The sequence below is a fragment of the Osmia bicornis genome, chromosome 1, assembly GCF_907164935.1.
Source record: "Osmia bicornis bicornis chromosome 1, iOsmBic2.1, whole genome shotgun sequence".
In the NCBI taxonomy this organism is placed as follows: Eukaryota; Metazoa; Arthropoda; class Insecta; order Hymenoptera; family Megachilidae; genus Osmia; species Osmia bicornis.
The window spans coordinates 10,594,490-10,612,565 of NC_060216.1; the positions used below are offsets into that span (position 1 = coordinate 10,594,490).

The following is an 18,076-nucleotide window of genomic DNA, read 5'->3' on the forward strand; positions in this document are numbered from 1 at the left end:
GTTATTCACCGTCTAGCTCGGTGAAGTTAAGAGGCGAGTCCACCCCCTTTGTCAGCCGTTTCGATGTTAACAAGAGGGAGGGTCTTCCGCATCTCATTGTTACGACAGCTTCGATGGATTTTCTCGTACAGGTGTCGATCGATTCTCTCTTTCGAAAGCTGGCCGAACCGGTTTGCCTGTAAATAACTCGGGCTTTCCTGATTCAGAGCCGAATCAACGTAAAGTTTTAAGGCCTGCAAGGGTGAAACGAGAGGAAAGTTTAGAGTGCCACAAGGTAGAACGAGTTTCGAAGAGTCGCTCGTAAATCACCGAGACATTCTTTGCTTTCGTAGAATTTCTGTAACGACATATTGTTCTTGATCGGGATGCATTCTATAAATCAAGAGTAAGACCGAGTCGATTCGATTCAGCTTCAAGAAGCACCGGAAGTTTCTGAACGCGTCACAACCGACAAACGAAGCTGCAGGCGGATTGGCAGCTAATCAAATCGCGAGGTCGAGATAGGACCGAATGAAGGAGATTTATTGTAAGTAAATAGAATTAGGAGTTACGAGTGCCTTGAGTAACCTCTGGCACCGGCTGACGCTAACCCAACTGGAGCTAACCTGACCTAACTAAATAATTCAATTAGAAACATCGTCCCCGATGTGCTTGCCCCGTGTCTACGGAATCCTGGGATACGCTTCTTGTCTTCGCTGTGTGCCCAGGTCCGAATCGTCTTCGCTCCAGGGATAACTTCTTCGTCTACGTCTACATATTGCTTGTCCACCAGTTATCCTCGTGTTCCAGCGAGTTCGTGCGTAATTCGGCTTACAAACGGTTGTAATTATGGTAGAATAGCAACTAGACATTTTTTAGAGAAGATGACAAAAATTAGTTTCTAGTTTCTTTTCACCTTAGATTTTGATTCAGTTATGTAATTAAAGGTGGTTGTTCAGGAAATTCATATCGATCCAAATGAATTTAAAATGATCAATATTTATAACTTTGGCATTCCATAATGAGATTGTTGATATTATTATCTAGATATCAATCAATTGTAGATTCTACGCTCATTATCGTATCGCGTAACCCAAGAATTAATACCAGATTTGAAAGCTCAGGTGTCATCATTAACGCGTCATGTAATTTGAGGAATTATTAGTGTTGAATCCAATAATTGTCAGTAGCATTTCCAACGACCGCCAAACTATTTTCACCTCCCTGGGAATACGTGCTATAGCGTGTTTCACGCCCTCGGATAATCAGCTTCCAGTGCTAAATCCTTAGGGTCATCAGTGTATCGGGTCTCGAGACATAAGAGTACCAAAGCAATGCATCATGTTCCGGTATTGTCAATATTGACTTGCGGAATCTACCATCACTAATATCTTATATCCTTTTTATTATTTTATAAAATTTAACACGTTGAATGCCGCAGTAAAAATGGTTATATGTAATACATAAAGTTTTTCACTCGATACCTTTCATAAGTAATATAACATCTAATACTAACGTAATTTTTTTTTTCTGTTTCAGGATAAACGAAAACACCAGGAGGTCTCAGTTTCTGGCGTATTTCAGTTTCTCCTCCAAAGCAAGCTTATCCGTTGGCTGGCCTGTAAAAGGTGGAGATCCTGTAAATAACACTGGTGAGTACTTTTCTTATATTGTATATCGATTTAACAATTATTAAAATTTTAATTTATTCCTTCATTATATTCCATTCTATTTCTAATTTTGAAACGAAATTACGTTAAATTAACGAGCAAATTCTCTTCAAAATTATATATCAAATGAAACGTGCCCAAAGTATGAAACAACACGGTATTACATCGTTACGTAAACTCATCTCTTCGAATCCAGTATCGAACGGGGACAGAATTGAACGAGTACACGAAACTGTCCCAGCTAGCAGATCAAACATTGATCCAACGGGTTGGTGGCTTCGTTACTGATAACTTTATCTCGCTGCAGGATATTATGCGATCGTATCATTAACGAGTACATTTTCGTTCATAATAGACCGATACCCGCGATCAATGATACGCGATATCAATTCCCCATCTTGTTCCACGATCCATGTACGTTGATACGATAGATCGAAATTAAAAAAGCAATCTCGTGTAACTGACCTATAAACGTGAAAGAGCTTCGCGAATCTGAAATCCTCCTTATTTTGATAATCAGTCTAAAATTAAATTTATATCATTCCTGTATTTAATTAATCATGGTCCAAGAGTTAACCATATTTCGAAAGTACTTTCCCTCGCTTTTTCTACAAACATCCTCACCGTCTACCTCTGAAATCCGTTCAGAGAAACATCTCGTTGATCGTCCACAAGATTCAAGTCTGGCGACGCGAAAAGAAGCGAGGAAAAAGGGAAGAGTTTCCCCAACAGAGACGACGGGATAAGGGCATTCTTTTGCCGAGTGAAATCCGGTGAGAAAATGTGAGAAAGGCTCGGGTTTCGAGGACCCTCGTGCTCAGGGAACGTTTGCACTCGACGTTAATTCCAGAACGGTCGGGAAACCGGGTGTAGATGCTGGAAGAGGAACAGAAGGTTTGAGCCGAGTGGATGGGGGTGATAGGGGTTGCTGCTGGACGCAGAAATTTCCTTGCGCAAACAGAACGGAGGCGAAATTTCTGCCTAGTTAAAACGAAAATTATGCGAGCTTAAGTGCAGGACAGTTCGGGGCTTAACCGAATAAGGATAGTCTGGGGTGCTGGAGAATTTCGACGGTCAAAGGGAGAAGGCGAAACGTTAACGACACGAACCTGGACCGCACCAATCCCATGGAATCAGCCGCGAATCGCCAGTTTGAAAAGTGGTATTGCGATATTCGATGCCCGTGAGACTGTCTCTGTGTCTCGGTTGAAAATTCAGTTACGCTAGTGTAACAGCCAGTATGGAGGTTAACGGTTCTAACGTTTGCTGCTAGCAATTCATTCGCAATTGCACCGGTGAACCATCGAGCAAATTATCCGATGGTAATGATCGCTCGAACGACTAGGGGCCTTGGCGAGTTGAAAATGGTAAACAGAGTGGGTGAACTTCTGCAAGTGAGAAGGGCGAAACTGTCGAGGATTTAGATAGCGGATTAATAGTTGGTTTTGATTGTTTAAGGAGATAATTATAAGTAAGATCGGATTTATGTTTGGTGAAGTTTAAGATTCAATTATAGGGTGTTTCGTTTATCCTGTTTGCTTTATTCATCGTCTCTGGCATGCTTGAAAGTAGAAAATATTGCCAAATATATTTCTTTGTAAAAAGCGGTCCAATATATATATATATAATGCTTAATTATAGGATTTCAGCTTTGTGGATAAAAATCTCAGTGGTTATTGGAATATTTTTGATAAATCTTAATATACCAGAGACGAATAAATTTTCCAAGAACGAAGGTAATACAGTCTTTTTGCCAAGTTTAATTAATTATTTAATTAAATAATATTTACCTCCACATTTCAGAAACAAGTTTCTATGTAAATGATTTTAATTAAATAATGTTTCCAATATACATATATAGAGCACATTAACGTACATTTTGTGCATCGGAAATCATAAGACTCATACTCGATTTTATTTTGTAAAAAGCAATACTGCAGTGAAGATTGATGGATCTAGCATAACACGTTATAATTATAATTATTCAGGCGAGCATAATTATCATTGATGACAAGGTTGAGCAGTGGGTGTCAGATTTCAGGAAAGTCGAAAGGGTTGATTTACGTTTTTAATCGAAGGATCTATGGCACCGATAGCGTGCCAATTATCTCTCCGTATTGTGTTCGGCATATATATTACTTACACGCACGTCGCGCCTCGCTACGTGAACAATGAATAATTTATGGAGACCGAAATTGAGCCTTACGCCGACAGCGAGAGAGTTCGATCGATACGGCGGATTATTAACAAACGCGTCAAATTGAACTTCGTCCGCTTTATCTAAAAATGATGCAATCGATAGATCACGATACGAGCATTCGCGGCAAGAAAAAAAGAGTAGGAAAAATGATCCGGTATTGAAACTATCAGTGTTTCAACTTGCAGTTACACCGATGCAACATTTTTACGACGTTCCAGTTCATTTTTTTTATACGACTCGCTGTTTCCTGGAAACGGCGTGACGAATGTGCGTCCATTTTGCGGCGGAATTGCGTTCAATTCCGTTTCGCAGTAAATCCTCGCGAGAGTAAATTATTTCAAAGACGTCTGTATAGAAGCTAAATCATACAGTTCGTACAGAAATATTGCAACGCGAAGAAAGATTTATTCAAATAATGCTTAATTTAAATACATCTGGCTAGCACATAGTCACTTATGAAGGCTATACTTTTTTCATCTGGAAGTATTCATCAATCATTAATTACCTATAAAAATGTTTCAAAAATGAACGAAGCAAAATTGTATAGAAAATAGAAGCCTCTACATGAACGTTTCGTCTCAAAACATCGTTTAGAAGGAAGGCAATGCAGTTTCGTTCCAAACATGGTTTATATTGAAGCCACTGTAGTGACATGTGCTAACTAAAGGGTTGAAACGAACAAACAAAAAGTTTCTAGTAATTTAGAACACTTGAAAATATAATGAAAAGATCAATCTGTACAGCTCTTCGATGTTTCAACCAAACCACAATAAGTCGGATAAAAGCGAATTTCATCTAGCTGCAAGCTCATACAGAGGGAAAGACGTAAGGTTTCTTTTGCAACGAAGAAAATGCTTCCATCGATAATGGAGTGACGCAACACTCGTTTTACCGGTGGTTTGTATAGTACCAATAAGAAAGATAGAACCGATGAATCCGCGAGGGTAAAAGCAGTCTTGGTGAAAGCTTTCGGTGCACACAAACCGTCCATGTATAACGAGACGACAACGATTCTCGATTATCCCTGGGAGAAAGGATAGGCCCTTCCATATGCAAGAGACGTACGATTCCCCAGGACGTGACTCCAACCATCGGATGAGCTCGATTTTTTGGCAACCGCTACCGACATTCGGTTCCTTTTTATTGAGGTTCAAGCGGAAACGGAAGGGGAACAGATCTGGGAAAAAAGACTCTCGGTGAGAATGAAGGAAAAACGAAGGCGGAAATGTAGCCGTCCTTTGACAAACAGATCAATCGTTTGGTTTCTCTTTCTATCGTATAAATTCGTCTTTAACTCTTTCCTTGTGGAACATTTCAATACAATAGGGGTATTTTCTTAGTAAATAATGTAAGATTTGGGCATTGTCGAGATAACAGATGGAAGACAAAAATGTTCTGGGCATTATAAGTGATATGAGTCAACGATAGTCCGGCCGATTCAGCCGGGACATAATTTGACAGATCAGACAGTGTATTTGTTGGAAGGAATCAGTGGAAGGTGCAAGGAATGCAGTGGATAGGGGTGAACCATCAATCGATTGACAAACAGATCAGTCGCCAGCTTTTATGTATGCGATCCTCTTACCTAGCGATTTGTTGGGACGGAGTTACATTTGAATCCCACGTTAGATTACACGGCACTTTTTATCAAAGTCTTCGTTTACCTTCTCTATCGAAAGAACAGTTTCATTTTATTAACTTAGAAATTAGGAATGATTATATTTTATTAATTTGAAATTTTTTAGAAGTTATAATGTTTCATGTACACTAAACTAATTTTAAAAATCGTTCTTCTTAAAAATGAAACTATCTGTATAAAAAAAAATTACTTTATGTTGAGAAGTAAAATGTATCACCACTTTCATTGAAGTTTAAAAAATTAAATGGGAAGGGGGAATAGAATAAAACTGATGAAATTTTTACAAGGGCGGTATCCGATGAGGGTCATCAAGCTAGAACTGTTCTGAAGAACGATATTCAAGTGGGATAAATCGTGCTTGAAGAAACACTATACCAAACTGTACGGTTTATTACTTTTTTAAGCTTCCCATAATTTCATTTCAAGGGTATTCTGTAGCTATCAGATTCACGCGGCTTCTTCCCAAAGCTCCTCGAGGATATATTTCCCTCGCAACACGCGATTCTTCGACAAGCTGCTGCATAAATGTCTCTTCTCTCTTCTCAAAGAGGTTGTCATGTCGCAACATTTGTCAGATTTCATTTCCAGACTCTTCTAGCGAGTTTGCTCGTTCACAGCAGACAACTCCAGGAGGGTAGAAAAAAATACTTTCAGAATAAATGTAAAGAGCTTAAAAAAATCTGTCTGGAGATGTGTTCTGAACATGATAGGTTAAATAATGAAAATAACTTTTAATATTGAATTTTGAACCCCTAAAATTAAGAATGAAAATATTTTTAAAAACGTTGTAAAATTACATCACGTGATATTAGGACGAATGTTTCCAATAATTAAAAAACAAGCTTTGCGTTTGATTCTTTCGCTATCAAAATATTTTCGTGTCAACAAAACTCAAAAAGGGAAAAGCCTTACCCAGTATACACAGTATCCGCACATACACAGTTTACATTGTATCTTCCGGATGACCTGACAAACGTTTGCGAAGTATGCGAAATCAAAACGGTTCTCGATTCTGCAAGCTATGCTGTTGCAACACGGTTACCCTGGAAAAGCCGGAAAATGGCTAGATCGAAAATAAAGTGAACAGCCAAGAGAGCGTTAACCCCTAGCAATCGTCAGTGAAATAAATTGGCTTTATTTGATCGCAACAGTTTACCCACTCTAGCATGGTTCAGTAATCTTCTTTTCGAAAATTTTCTATTTTTGAAACATTGATCTTTGTACTGAAACCTATACGTCAGTGTGTAATTGCAACGTGCCGCAGTAGTATAAGTGATCAGGCAAACACTTAATATAAATACGCTCATGAAAACTTGAATTTTTTTTTTTAATTAATTGCAGAAAGATATTATAAACTTGACAAACTCTTATGGATCACTTCTGAATACTCCTTGATAAAATAATAAAAGAGTTTCTTCTAAAAATTGGAAAAAATACAATTTTTCAACAGTATAGGATATTGGCAAAGAATTTTTTAACGAAAAACCTCTATAAATTTAGTAAGTTAAAAATACAGTTTCAGAACATTTTTATCCATCACGATACTGAATTCTCGTCTGCGTGTAACGGATAAACTGGCTAGAATGGAAATTAAGCATAAGTGAATTACATTCATACATTTATGCCCTCGGAATATTAAAAATGTCCAAATTTCATCGACGTTCAACGATTTTTTACGAGAGCCGCGTTCCAGCATGAGGGAGCAGAATAAACGCAGGAAGCCCGTTTAATTACGAGGACATGTTGAACCGCGCCAAAAAGGACAAAAGCGACGGAAAAGAAAGGAATGGAATTAAGCGGCTTCGGACGCGAACAATTAGATGGAAAATAAAAAAAAAAAGGAAAAGGAAAAGGGACGAACTGAATACAGCGCAGGGAGCCGAAAAGGTGGGCTCGAGCGTAAAAAAATATGCTAAAGGGCGTGGGAAAAAAAAGAAGTTGCGAGGGCGGGGAAGGCATTATATAAATTCAGAGAGACCTGGGGCTGGACGCGTCCCATCTCTAATGGGTCCACCCATTATGACAATTGCATCCACCGGATATATAAAACTAAACAAAAAACATGGAGCTGAGAAAGGGAACAACGAAGCGTAACAACGATATGCCTTCGCGAAAGTAGAAAAAGACGAAGAAAATGAGGCGCCAAAGAAAGTTACTGCGAAATGTTGTTTCACCTTGTAAATATTCTAATTCAAGAATTCTGATATGTTGGTCGTTTCGACAATTTACCAGTCGCATCTGTGTTAATAGACTTATAGTTGATAATTCTAGCTACTATTCAAAAAAGAAATGTTAGAGGAAAATTGTTTCCTGTACATATTCGCGAGTCTAACGCTGTGCATTCAGCCGTAAAATAAAAGTAGAAGCAACTGAGTGACTGTTCGCAAATATACAGTAGTCAGTTACACGCTATGCTCGTTAAACAATATTTATTTTAGCGTTCTGACGCTGCTTTCCTCCTCCAACTGTCTGCATCGCCGGCCATTTCTCGAGAGTCACTCTTAAATTTGCTCACGGTTCTCTGAATTTCGCTCGTGTTTTTCTCAACCGTCGTTGTTCATCTTTTTTCTACTCCGTCCGTAGGAAAGATAAATCAGAGGTAGACCAATTTTTACAGCTTAATCACGAGCAATCCGAAATTTCTGTCCTCAACGGTAATATACTTTTAGAATATGAAATTTCCTGATTAAATTGCCCTCCATCGTATCGTATTCAATTTATAATCCAGTGATTCAAACTCCCAAACTCAACCAGTATAATTCACGCGAATACCTCCTATTTTTTCAATCATCGTGGCGTACTTTAACCATCGATAGGCGTCGAATTGCGCCACCCTCAGTCCATAACTTTTCTCTAATGTCCGCGTGCAGTGCGAGTACCGAGGCAGCGCGATTAAATCGCGAACTGATATTGGCACATGGCGAAATTTACAGCGAACACTTCGCGACGTTTCCAGTCGTGTTCACCGAATTTTAATTGAACGTCTGGCGACGCGTTTCCCTTCATGGTTTGCATTCGCATTCAGATTGCTTCTGTTGTTGGAGGATGCGTCAATGCAGTAGCCAGGAAATACAACTGCATTGCTGTGTTTAATAAAACGACTGAAGATTGGTAGAAATTAAAACTTCTTGTATGTGCACAGATATTTATTTGAAAATTTTTGTATACGTAAAAAATATGATTGCTTTCCTGAAAAATTATCCAAATTAATGTAGAATATTTTTGTCTGTTTTTAGAATGTGACTGGGTTTACGAGGACACTGATTGTCACGACGGATGCGTATTAGCCAGTCCCGGATATCCTGGCCAATATCCTTCGAACATCCGTTGTAGGTACTTAATTACTTCCGGCCCGCGAATGTCCATCGCGATTAACTTCACCAACGTGTTTCTCCCTTACAAGTAAGTACCCTTTCTAAGTATTTTATTTCTATTCTACATAAAAATTTGCACTCGACTTCTATTAAACGCAAAAGCTACGCTCGTTTCATTTTCAACGTATACTGTAAAGAAGTCGAGTTACCTCAGCCAAACATACTCGGCATCGACAAAAGTACATAGAAATACTTTCCGTCTGAAAAGTAAGTGGCTCTAAAGTACACCTCTAAATCGTTCGAAGGGTGGATAAGAAGGATTTGAGCGGTACAAGTAATACGATACACGGTGTAACAAAAGTTTCAGTCTGTATTCCTTCGTGTAAGAACGATTCGAGCAACGTCGAGATAAATGGAAGGTACGGCGTGAGCTCGTCGACGACACAGGATGCATTATCAATCCCGGTCGTCGCGACGCTTTACTCTATACGGGCCTTCTTCCAGTTGGCACAAAGGGCCGCGCAACCCTCGGCGTGAGAGCAAAGCGGAATGCGTATTGACTCGGGACATTCCAGCATTCCCGGTTTTCGCGAAACGCTTCCGCGTCCCCGGGAGTCTGCGAGCCCAGAGGGTGAGCGAACGAGGAGCCCTCGCGAAATTGGTTTCCCCGCGTTCGTCGTCGCGTGACATTAAAACGCGTACAGTTGGCGCGACGGAGGGCGTCCCCTCGCGGAAGAAGACGGCACTCGCCAGGCAGAGGGTGTTATTTAAATATTTGCGGACGCGTCGAACGCCAGAAGTCTCTGACGTCGACTGGAAATGCTATTTGCCGGAATTATAGTGTGTCTGCTGTTGCGACGGTACTTTACGGGTTACCTACTCTAGAACTGCATCGCGTGACTGCGATAACTTCGGTGAATCATGTTTGAGTAATGATAATTAGTGCGGCATTCGAAAGATATTCTTCAATTCATTCATTCAAATTAACAAAAAAATCTATTTAATAAGAAGTAATTCACAGAGGTTCTCTATGATATTAAATACTAGTAGTTAATATCAATGGTTAAGTCAGACACAAGTATGTCGTTTCCAAAACACGTTTGAAACTTATGAATAATTATTCCCGAATCACCGCAGTCAGAATAAATGAGTCTACACTCAAAACTAATTTCTACCACAGAGTGCAAACTAATTCAACTACTTCTCGATTTACCCAATTTTCAACCAACAGGGTATACCATCGAATACACACCGATTTGTTTCTCGCTTTCTAATTACGGAACGGGGAAAGGAATATGCATATATCCTCAATTCGGCATGCATCTCCTCTCGGCTCTATCTCACTCGTGTGCCTACTCTTAACTAGTTTCGTATTTCATTAGACGTTGAATATGTATAAAGCATCCTTTCTCGGTTCTCGTTACCGCTTGTTTTCGAACTTCGACAATTTACCGCGACGAATAACTTCACTTCGTTATCCAACGCGCGTATGTGTACGCGTGTTTACTATACCCGATGGAGTAGCAGAATTATCACGTCGACTGGTAAATGACAATGACAAGCTATCGAATCACGAACTAGTTGGACGTAGTATCATGTCTCTGCTCGTTAATGGTGTAAAGAGGTCGTCCCTTTGTCATTCAATATGTGAACCTTACACTAGAAAGGATTATGCACACTGGTCTGCATTAAGACACTTCATCCGGCTAATAGAAATTTCGTTACATAAAAATTATGGCAACTTCACTTTTTATATAAAATGAAAATAATACCGTGACAGGTGTGCAGATATGTCTCAAAGGGAAATATCTCGACGGTAGATTGAAATATTTGTCGGATGCATCCGGTTTAACGTTCCCGCGAAAAGTCTTGGACGTATTAAAGCCCCGCTTTTTTATAGCTTTGTCCATCATAACAGAGAATAAAGCCGGAGAAAGCGAAAGGGCTGAGAGATAGGAAGATGGAACGTATATTCGCGTTACAAAGGAAGGGGAAGTGGTGGATGTTGCACTTTTCACGTTTTTCTCTTCATATGGAAGCGTTCTCGAGTAGTCGGCGACGTAAAAAACAAGTCGTAGACGTCGAAGAAAGCGAAAAAAAGCAGCTGGCTACGATGTTCGTTCGTGATTACGTCGCCCTTTTCCCATCCTTTTCCTGTCCTCTCGTTTTCGGCCCACCGTACGGAAATTACAATCCGTCCCTTCGCTTTGTCGACACGCTTGCTTATCCAGCACCCTCGTTAGCGACGTAAACAACTACCCCCGAATGAGTCGTCTGTCTTCGTGTCAAGCAAATATTATTTTATCACCTCGGTTGCGAGACACTTCGCGAAGTATCATTTGAAAGTAATATTACAAAGTAGCTTTCACAGTAATATTAGCAATTAAACTCGAAACGTATTTTGTCTGCAAAATGAATTATTAACCCATTCACAGAAAAATGATCCCTTCAAATAAAAATATCCTCTTAAGTCGTCAGTTCTTTAACGTTATAAGTAACGATCGGAAGATAACGTGTTTATGGGACATTCATCTACCCCTGGCACGATAAATTTTAATAGAATATTCAGATCTCCTTGATTTGCAACGAAAATAAACACGGGTACTCGTCGAGTCGAGAAAATCCCCGGGGATGAAGCGTATTTCCTTTCGTCCGACGTGATCGAAATTCTAAACAGCTTCGCACACCCTCCCTGTGTCCCTTGGCGTCGCGAAAACATCCAGCGAAGGGGTGCAACCCCCCGGGGAAAATAATAACAATTTTTCCGGCTCGCTTCGCGGATGGTAATTGTTTGGTCGTTTACGAACGCGGCAAAAATTGCGCGAAACCACTGAACGAAAGTTTCAATTAGCGGCGGGACCGCGATTGTCTTAAACTTTTTCCAGCGATGGCTTGGCTGGCTGGCAACTTCTTTCTCTTTTTTTCCCTTCGGATGCTAATTGAAACGAGCAAAACGATACGCGGACTCGTGAAAAACCGAGCGAAAAACTGGGCGAACGTAAACGACAGTTTTAAACGACGATTAATCGTATTCCAGGACGAGACAACAATGGCCGCGTGTCGCACTTTCTCTGTATACTGTGCAGAAATTGCGAACAATTGGAAACTGATCCGCGAGTCTTGCAATATCGTCGTTTCATGAAAATTCCGCGACAGATTATCGCGCTTTTTCGCAGTTCCAAAGTGGAACTTGTGTTGGATGTGAAAACGTGAGAAAACATTGAAATCGAGGTAAATAATTCCACTGGTAGGAATATTCAATCGATCATTTTTCAGATGTAATAACAAATCTGTTTGCAAATGCATACTTTTATAGAGGGAAAAATAGAGATGTAAAATATTTGCATAAAAGTTTGTTACATCATTCTATACACGGGAAATATACTTTTTATTCCGCATATTATTCATAATAAATGCGTTTTGCATATTTCATTTAAACGACGTATATGCATTAGTGCATATTCTGGGTTTATATAAAAGTATATATTCATCACAGAAAAAGTATCTTTTATTTTTCATAAATCTATCACAATATAGGTAAATATCATGAATAATTATCTAAGAACATTATTCAAACTTTCTTCTATCGTTGCATAAATTTATTAATTCTAAAAGAAGAGAAAGTTTTATAAAAAGAAGCCGATCGATGCCAGTTATTAACCTAGTTTTGCCTTTGGATATACGTGTTGAGTAGCGTAGTGACTCAAAGTCGCAGCATCCTCCACGCAAAACGTGTCGCACGGTAATTAACGTTACTCATGTATGCCGTTTTCGAGTTGGTTCATGTTAATAGACAACCCGTGCGCCATTACAAGTTTCGTAATTAGCCGGCCACGTTTTCTGACACGTTTATCAGGATCGTGTTAACTTTGTAATTATCGTTCCGTCCGTGACTAGTCTCGGCTGTTCTCAATTTTTTTTTTTTTTAATTACCACTTCACAAACGGATGTCCACTGATAAATCGTGTACACTAACGTTATGCACCATTTGAAAAAACTAACAGTGCAATATTAACACAATTAAATATTCTCTGTAGATAGTAGTTTGCAGATGTTCCAATAATAGACTTCCTGCTATAGTTAAGAAAGCGCCTTAATGACCACTTTAGAATCTACGCTAATGAAACTATCCTAGTTTAGCCGAAATTTCGCTTTGCCAAGCTCTTTCCAGAGCGGAGAGGCTAATTTAACGGGAAACAAATCCCCGCTCAAAGAAAGAACAATATGTTCCACACGTCGCAGCCATTTGAATTCCCCTTTTTCCCGAGTGGAATGTAAACCGGTGTTCAGATAACGAGCGAGTAACTGGCTCGAACATCTCGTAGGGATCAGACTTAAAGGATCCAAAGTGGCTAAACGTACGAGGCACCCTGCCCTCTATTTCTCGTTCCGATTCATTATTCAGATCTTTACTTTCGTCCTAACGTTTGAAAGACGCTGATCGTCTGTTGAATTTACGCGGGGGAAAAGTCACGGAGTTATACCTGAACTCAAAACGAAAGGGGTTGCTAGGGCGGTGACACTCCACCATCCTCATCCATGCAAACGTCGAAATTATTCCAACTACAATACCGAAACCGAGACAGCGCTTTTTCCCCTATTTGACCCTTTTCGTTTTTTCCGGTCATTTCGATACTATTTTCGCGGCTTTGCCGAAACGATTATTTCAAATAACGTGTTCGATGCTGTTCTAGAACCAAAGAAACTTTTCTGATCAGATCATGAATTGAGTCGTTTTTTCTTAGCCGACAGGTTAACGAGACTCTTGGAAAGAGAAAAGCGGATCACGGGGGACGATAAGCAGCGTGTTCGTTTGGCGGAATTAAATCTTTAGGTTGAACGATGGTGCAGGCGCAAAATAATGGCACGCCTCGCGTCGTCCTTAGCGATTCTCGTCGGCTGGAATTTAATAAGAGCCGCATAAAGTTAGGGCGGATTCCCGTTTATTCGAGACGGCTTCCCGCGCGTACACGCGAGCTACGATCGTGTGTGTACGTCTCGTGTACGCACACATGTGTGCACGTAAAATGGTAGGAATAGGGAGAAGGAGGAGGTAAAAGCTTTTGTACTCCCGTCCAGAGTCAGCTATCCTCGCGACCAACCTTCTAGCATCACTAACCTACACTCGCTATTGGCTGCTCGTATATACACGCTATTGGGTCCATACAGTTTTTCTTGTCACTGAAACTACGGTTGCCTATCTTCGAAACGTTAAATCGCACCGAAGGCGATATATTCAGAGGAGACTCTGAGAATGAACAACGTTTGTTCCAGGATTTGTCGTCGGTCAGAAATATTTGCTTCAAGGACGAACAATTTCGTAAATGAAATTCTGGAAAAATGAAAACCAAACTAATAAAATGGAACCGTTTGAAAATTGCATGATATCAAAGAGAAGAAAAAATCTGATTAACAGCGGGAACGAGCGATGGGATAGCGGTAAACAATTCTCGTGCCCGTAACGTATAGTGAATATTTTTAATTAAATATTTCCATGGTTAGCAGAGTTTTTATGCGCGATGCATTCACAGCACGGTGTTGGTCAAAAAATGTAATAACGTCGGGCGAACGGCAGCCAGTTGTCGAGCTATCGAAAAAGTTGAGCAGAAAAAACTCGAGCGTTTTTCGTGTAACGCTAGACGCATCGTTGGATTTTACGCCGGATATTTACGTGCACCGTGGTGGTGGTCGTCGTAAAAATGCGTCGAGCAAAAAATTTACATACTATTAGCGAATTCATTTTCGTTCGCGGCCCGGCGCGACATTAATTAAATTAGCCGGTCCCGACGTGTTTCGGTAATTAATGAAGTGTCACGAAAATCGAACTATACGCGGATACGTTGACGAGTACGGCACGTGCAATTTCACCGGTTAAATCGGGTTACGCGGCTGCCTGTTGCCCGGAAGTATTGCAAAAATTTAATATTAGTTTAACCGATGCGTTATTCCTTTACACTCGGATATACGCCCCGGGCTGTAATCATGAAACCAGTTACAGTATCCATTATTTCGAATGCAAATAAATTTCTTTTTTTTTTTTTGAAGCAGAGATAAATGACAGAATTTGTAATCGTTCCATTAAAATTGAAAGACAGTGGTAGTGAACAGTAAATTTTAGAATTGAACTGCTTTTCGAATACCTCCTGACAACATAAATCTTTTTGCGACACGTGCATGACGCGTCATTGATTACATTAGATTTCAGATGAATAATGCATAACGCGCACGATTAAAATCTTATCGCGCCCGATGAAACAGAACGATCGTAAGTTTCGGATTCGACATGGAAAAAGCTGTCGCGATAAATCGTAGCCGTTCGGGGGCGCAAATTCGTTCGTTGAAAAACGATTTACACGGCGATGTAAAAGCGAGGGTGGAACGAGGAAACATAGTTTCGTCGCGAGGTGACCGATTTACGAGAGAATCGGATGTCGCGAGCTGGTACCATCAAGAATTCATTTCGCTAATTAAACTCGTTTCCCGGAAAACGTGTTGGCAAAAGAATGAACAGAGACGGCGTTGTTTGGACGCGGAATTTTGAACTGATGCACATGATACGGGAAAGAATAAAGCGGGAAATTTGTAGAATGGCAGAGTAATATTTCAGAGAACGCATGTGGCAATTATCTTCAGCTACGAAATCTACCTTCCGGACGCGTGGAATACCTCTTTCGGCGAATATGTATACAACAACGCTGAATATACTGCGATACACACGAAGCGTTTCAAAGCATTTTAACCCTTTTGCCACGGTCGACTCGCCCCTAAGGACTTTCTACTGCACGGATCTGTTCAAAACAGGCCCCAGGTGCTTTAGGTTACACAATAGGATATAGTTTGTTTGGTTGTGAACGGGTAGTTTACTTTGTTTGAGCTGATTAGCGTGCAATTAGTGAATGAGAAATCGACGCTGTCAAAGGAATTCGATTAATTCTCCGAGAGAAACATTGCGTAGACTAACAAGCGGGATTTATGGAAGATGGTAATAAGTTGAGGCAGTTTACAATCGCACCAGGTGGCACTGTCTTAACCCCTTAATTCAACAAAATTAACTTTAAAAAATGACATAGTATTGCAATTCTCAGTGTGACCATTTATCTACCTCATCAATGAGAATTTCTCAATTAAATGCAACAAATTACGAAGGTATTTAATTGCTGGGATAATTTATTTGCTTTCGCATCGTTCACCTGGAAATAAGTTCGTTCATTATTTCGACAGGCGGTAACACAGCTGTTAATGTAGTTAATTCTGTTAAATTACGAGGGCATGAAAACGAAGAAAAATTCATCGATCCTTTGCCAAAGTATTCCTAATATCGAATATTCATGAGCGACCCAGTGACCAGGTTTTTCCCGTGAGTTTCGGCGATATTTATACGTTTATTTACCTCGTCAATCCGCAAAGAGCGAAAGAGAGAGAGATGCGTTTTCCTATCGGACGAAACTGCAATAACGTTCGGCGAACCGGCATCATCAAACTTTTCTGCCGACGTAATAACAGCCGACAATCTCTGTGGAGGATTTTGCGATAACTTCGAAAGCGATTCCGAGCGCATTTTAAAAGGTATTCTGGAATTTTGTCAATGATCCTGTCCTTTCGTTAAACGTTTTATCCGTATAAGAGTTTCGTAATCCCTTTTGAAACTGTAAAAAGGATAATAAAAAAGAGATGTCAAGGTACTTTGGGAAAGTGTATTACAGTTTTATATTTTTAATTTTCATTTGCGAAATCGTACTGATTTGTTGTACTGATAGTATAAAAAGAAATTATTAATAGTACCGGTTTTGGCATAAGGTTTTTCCCTCTTTGTGCTGATATATAAACCATTTATCATATAAATTCTGTAAAGTATCTATGAATGAAGCATGGCTCTATAAACTAGCGCCATTCTACGTTACTCTTAAATCATCCGACGACATTTATTGAATAAAAAGAGTTACACGTACATTCGAGTGAACAAGCGACTCTTCGTTTTAGAAACATTGCCAACAATAACAACTTTGCTATTACGTAGCCAGTTGCATTTTTCTGGACGCTATAAATCAAGTCGAAACGTGGTTAAACAAACTGCAGCGATTTTCACGCGGCTCGAAACTCTCGTTCCGAATTTGGCTGTAGAAAAAAAAAAGGGAAAAATACACGGCCAACAGAGGAGAATGGAAAAGAAAAATATAGGAGCAAATTCCGTGTTCGATGGGTGCAAACAAAAATACAAATATAAATCTCGAGCCGTCCAGCCGTGACATGGTGACCAAAATCTTCCCCAAAGACTGGTGAAAATTTGTGAATTTATTTGTCCGTTAGCTAGTTGTTCACCCGTGATTTTTATTCAATTGCTCTCTATCATCTTTTTGTTTAGCTTTTCACTTTTTCACGTCGTATTTACACACTCGCAGTTAACCGTTTTTTCACTTTTCTTATGCTGAAAGTGAATTGAAGATTTTGTCATTTAGATGAGACTAGAAATTATAAAATTTATTTTAAATTAACAACCCTGATGAGAAATTGTTCTTTAATAGCATTGAATACCACGGGAAGTATCGATAACTAACATTAATTATTAGTATTAATCTTTCATTAATTTTGTATACATTTTCCAAACGTTTGTTGCTTGTGTCAAGATCCAATATTGGTTTTCTACCATTATTCTGTGGATCTTTATTTTATCCACTATAGGTAAACAAAAGTGCGGAATTTCATTTTGATTTCCATTATTGCGGTGAAACATTGAATACATTAATTAACTCATATAACAGCTTGACATAATTTATAAATCTCGCTTCCCAGTTTTGGCCAACTTTGATAGCTTACGAATTGATTTACACATAATTGCCATCTGTATCGGTGTTATTAATAAGCGATCGGTATATTTCGACTTAATAAGGGACGCGTTGTTGCGGATTAATTAATTTAAAAAAGCCCCGTCGTATTAATCCCCCGTCGTTCGCTTCGCGTCCACGTTAATTATGAAGCTGCCGGCTTTGAATACTAATTCATTTTAATACACCGGCATGTTGCTGCGTGTTGGTTACGTGTAAATATCATTACGCATCACGGTAACGTTAGCACATTGTAATGCGTAATTCATCAAGCTGAGGATGAAACGGATTTTGTTGGCTCATAGAAGAATTTATTGCCGCAGCTACGAGGATAGCTAATTAATTAACTCTTTCCGAACAATTAATTGCGTCGAAACGCGTCGCTGTAATGACTTACGCGTTACAATTACAATAATTATAGCTGCAATAACGATGCTTCTAATTATCTCCAA

The 18,076-nt window shown here is 39.6% G+C and overlaps 1 protein-coding gene across 2 annotated transcripts in view; it reads left to right on the forward strand.

Moving 5' to 3' along the window:
* LOC114871949 overlaps positions 1–18,076 on the forward strand; it is a 181,147-nt gene that overhangs the window by 117,569 nt on the left and 45,502 nt on the right. For both annotated transcript variants that reach the window (XM_029178570.2, XM_029178568.2), the window contains 2 exons: positions 1,519–1,631; positions 8,725–8,890. In XM_029178570.2, the coding sequence (XP_029034403.1) occupies positions 1,519–1,631; positions 8,725–8,890 (279 nt within the window). The remainder of the gene's footprint in view (positions 1–1,518; positions 1,632–8,724; positions 8,891–18,076) is intronic.